Here is a 4,124-nt window from a genome sequence, read left to right on the forward strand (position 1 = left end):
TTCCTTCCTTAACAACTTCATTCTCCCTTGGCACTACTACAAATTCTCTCATACTCTACAGTTTTAAACTGTAGAGTATGAGCATTCTGTACTGTAGATAATAGGTATGTAGAGAAAGACCCCCCCTTTTCTCTACGGTTGTAAAACTGTAGTCTATAGTTATCATAGACTACAGTTTTACACGCACATAATCTACATTTGTGAACCGTAGTCTATTATGCTCAATATACTACAGTGTGTAAACGTAGTTAATTAATAGCAAAATGTAGTGTATGTCAATTTTTTTCTACGGTTTTAATGAATATTCGTAGTCTATGTGTATAAAAGACTACAGTTTCATTATTTTACACTACCCTTTAAAACCGTAGTCCTTATGAAATCACTACTACAGTTTTAAAATTGTAGTTTATACATACTACTACAGTTTTATAATCGTAGTTACATATTGTAGTTCAATCCTATTTTAAAATCCGAGAATCCAAAACGAAATTAAAATAAAATAAATTTCATTGCACATAATTAAAATATTTCATCCAACAATATTGTAGCAAGTATTAATACAATGTCAAACCTAAAATTAACCATAAAATACAAAGTATGAAGTGCATATCATCAATACAATTATGTCGATTCAAAAAGTCTATCACACTAAAACAAAAATCGATCGTACTAAATATTTTCCATCAACATGCTTGCCCACTCAACACGAACTTCATCAATATCCTTTCGATCATAAGTTTGGTTATCCTGTATATATTCACAATTAAAAATTTAAATATTAATACTATTTTATACAAACGAAAAAAATTAACTTAAATTTGAATAAGTGAAAGATAAATTTCTTACAAGTAAACGTAGAGAGCATGAACCACTCTCTATAGTATTTTCAATAATGTCCTTCATGAATCGCAATAGAAAGAATCCACATTGTTTGAAATCCGGTTGTATTGGACACTATGTCAAAATATGAAGTGTTATCAAAATCATCCTAAGCATATTGGAAAAAAACTCAATAATATATAATGAAAAATATTACCTTCATGAGTTCCCAAGTGATTTGTTTCTTGCCTCTTTTTTGTAATTTTGCATTGAACATGTAAATCGCCCTTCAAAATATATTAACATATATTAGTTCTCCAAATAATAAAACATAAATGTAACTATATTAAAATATGAAACCTTACGTGTTCACAATAGTCTTCCAAGTATTATCAAACATACATTCACCGAGAGAATCAAAATGATAAATTATCTCTTTGTGAGGATCCAACACGGTAAGAATCCAATGATCCCTATATATAATAAAAAAGTACACATTAGACAAATTTAAAAAAGAATAATAATAATGAGACAAGAACAAAGGAATAATAATACTTACTTTATATTGCACGGACATATAACTAATTGACCGGGGGATATATTCTCAAGCCTATTTGCCAAAGCTAGTGTTCGTGCATCATGCTTGTACTTGTTTACATATGATACATCAAACGGATCCACAAAACAAAACCGATGAGAAACACTACTATTCTTCAATTTTTTGTATAAGTGCCTGATAAAAAGAAAAAAATGTATCACAACTACATATACTTATGCTTTACATATTAACTTACGAAAAAGCAAATACTTACCACATGTATACTACTATGCAGTTTCCTGATATTGGCTCTAATTCACAAAAATCAACGATGTCATCGGCATGCACGTATAGCTCAAAAGGCTTACCAAAGATGTCAAAGTCAAATTGCACAAAAATTCCTTCACCATTCGTCAAGTGCTTATCAACATATCTGCACAACATTTTCAATGATGTATGCAAAGAATCAAAACACTTCACCTTGCTTTCATTAACTACTTTGTGGTTTGCTGCTTTTTGGGGCGGAGAAGTGAACTCCAACGATCTTGCAACACCCTATATAATTACAAGTTAATCTGCATAGTGTAAATTATAATGAAAATTTGATGATTATATATATGTGAAAAAAAATTAAATAACAAACCTTTACTGCATCAACTTTGTCAATCAACACCACTTCATCAACATTATTTTTGTCCTTGTCTGTTTCTTCATCCATCCACAAACACGGTTGCTTAATAGAACAACTCCCTTTTTCTTCTGTATCTTTATCTTTCTCTTTTTCGGCTTCAAGTTGAGAAACTCTTTCTTGTAGGTTCTTTACTATGTTAGCATACTCTTCAATCACCTTATGCATTTCTGTATTCTTCATCTCATCTTTTCTCATGTGTTGTCTTCTCTCCTTGGGATACTTGAAGAACACAGAAGGAGTAATGTAACTACCAACCGCCCTAACACGCCCCGAGTGTTCAGACTTCTGTAGTGCATAGGAAAGCAAATCTTCCTCCAACATGTTAGTGTCCAATTCTCCTTCATGCTTTAGTCGTATGCACTCATCCTTATAGTTAGCAAGAACAAATAACATTATTGAAGCACTTTTATAATGCAACAAACAAAATAAATTGTATGTATTAATCTTACAATCTTATCCATAGTCTTCTTTAACTTCTCGTCTTCTATGTCGCCACTCTTGGGCACTCGTGCTCTCTTCCACATGATAGCTCTATCTACATCATCTTTGCCACATAATTCATCCTTCTACAATTATAATAAATCATGCTTAAGTCAGTCTGTTTGCGAGAGGCATTTCATGGGCCTCCCATAATCAAAACGTGATGAAAATTTTACGGTAACTATCTGTATGTTCATAACATATATCCACCAAATTTTAGCCTAATCGGACACCATTTACTATGACTAAAGAATTTTACAAGTTTACTGCTCAGATAAGTTAAACTATCCGGTCAAAACAGTTTGAGGGAAGATTTCATAGGCCTCCTATAATCAAAACGTAATTCAAATTTTTCAGTAACTACCTGTATGTTCCTAGTATATATCCACCAAATTTCAGCCCAATAAGACACCATTTACTATGACTATAGATTTTTACAAATTTACTGCTAAGATAAGTAAACATGTCCGACACAAACAGTTTGAGGGACGATTTGATGGGCCTCCCATAATCAAAACATTATGAAACTTTTACAGTAACTATATGTATGTTCCTAGAATATATCCACCAAATTTCATCCCAATCTAACACAGTTTACTATGATTAACAAAATTTACAAATTTACTGCTCAGATAAGTTATACTATCCGGTCGAAATAGTTTGAGGGACGATTTCATAGGCCTCCTATAATCAAAACGTAATCAAAATTTTTCAGTAACTACCTGTATGTTCCTTGTATATATCCACCAAATTTCAGACTAATAGGACACCATTTACTATGACTATATAGTTTTACAAGTTTACTGCTAAGATAAGTGAAAATATCCGACACAAACAGTTTGAGGAACGATTTGATGGCCCTCCCATAATCAAAACATAATGAAAATTTTACAGTAACTATATGTATGTTCTTAGAATATATCCACCAAATTTCAGCCCAATCAAACACAGTTTACTATGATTAACAAATTTTACAAATTTACTGCTCAGATAAGTTGAACTGTCAGGTAGAAACAGTTTGAGGGAAGATTTCATAGGCCTCCCATAATCAAAACGTAATCAAAATTTTGCAGTAACTACCTGTATATTCCTAGTATATATCCACCAAATTCCAGCCTAATAGGACACCATTTACTATGACAATTGATTTTTAGGCACAAACTTATTCAGTAGAACAAAAAACCACACTTCACAAACTTAATAAAATACAAACACAAAAATTAAACAATAAATGTACCATTTTTTCAGCCAAACCCGCATAGCCCGTTCGTGAAAGTCTGTGTGGGTATATATTCTTCATTGCTCTCTCTTTCTGCACGTTACTCCATTTCTACAAGATAAAGTGCATTTATACTTAATACAATCGAATAAAATTAAATTACTAATAAGGAAATTATGAACAAAAGTATCTTACATCAAATTCTTCTGTTATTCTAGATGTCACGAACAAATTCCAATCTTCACAAAGAATACCACAATTAGGGGGTGGATCATTCAACTTATCAGGATTGTTCTTCTTGGGTAATATATGCTCCTTATACATCGCAGATTTCCATTGTCGCCATTTCGTGTTTGCAGATTCTAAGCATCCCCATT

At 31.9% G+C, this 4,124-nt stretch overlaps 1 protein-coding gene across 1 annotated transcript; it reads right to left on the reverse strand.

Moving 5' to 3' along the window:
* Positions 1-489: 489 nt before the first annotated feature.
* Positions 490-2,638, reverse strand: LOC130986942 (uncharacterized). Its single transcript, XM_057910498.1, has 8 exons — positions 2,498-2,638; positions 2,001-2,414; positions 1,632-1,912; positions 1,379-1,552; positions 1,185-1,292; positions 1,037-1,106; positions 847-954; positions 490-747 (listed from the first exon to the last, which is right to left on the reverse strand). Exons 1-8 carry the CDS (start codon positions 2,570-2,572, stop codon positions 670-672), a joined length of 1,308 nt encoding a protein of 435 aa, XP_057766481.1. The 5' UTR covers positions 2,573-2,638; the 3' UTR covers positions 490-669.
* Positions 2,639-4,124: the final 1,486 nt, after the last annotated feature.

Source organism: Salvia miltiorrhiza, chromosome 5 (assembly GCF_028751815.1).
Source record: "Salvia miltiorrhiza cultivar Shanhuang (shh) chromosome 5, IMPLAD_Smil_shh, whole genome shotgun sequence".
NCBI classification, from domain to species: Eukaryota; Viridiplantae; Streptophyta; class Magnoliopsida; order Lamiales; family Lamiaceae; genus Salvia; species Salvia miltiorrhiza.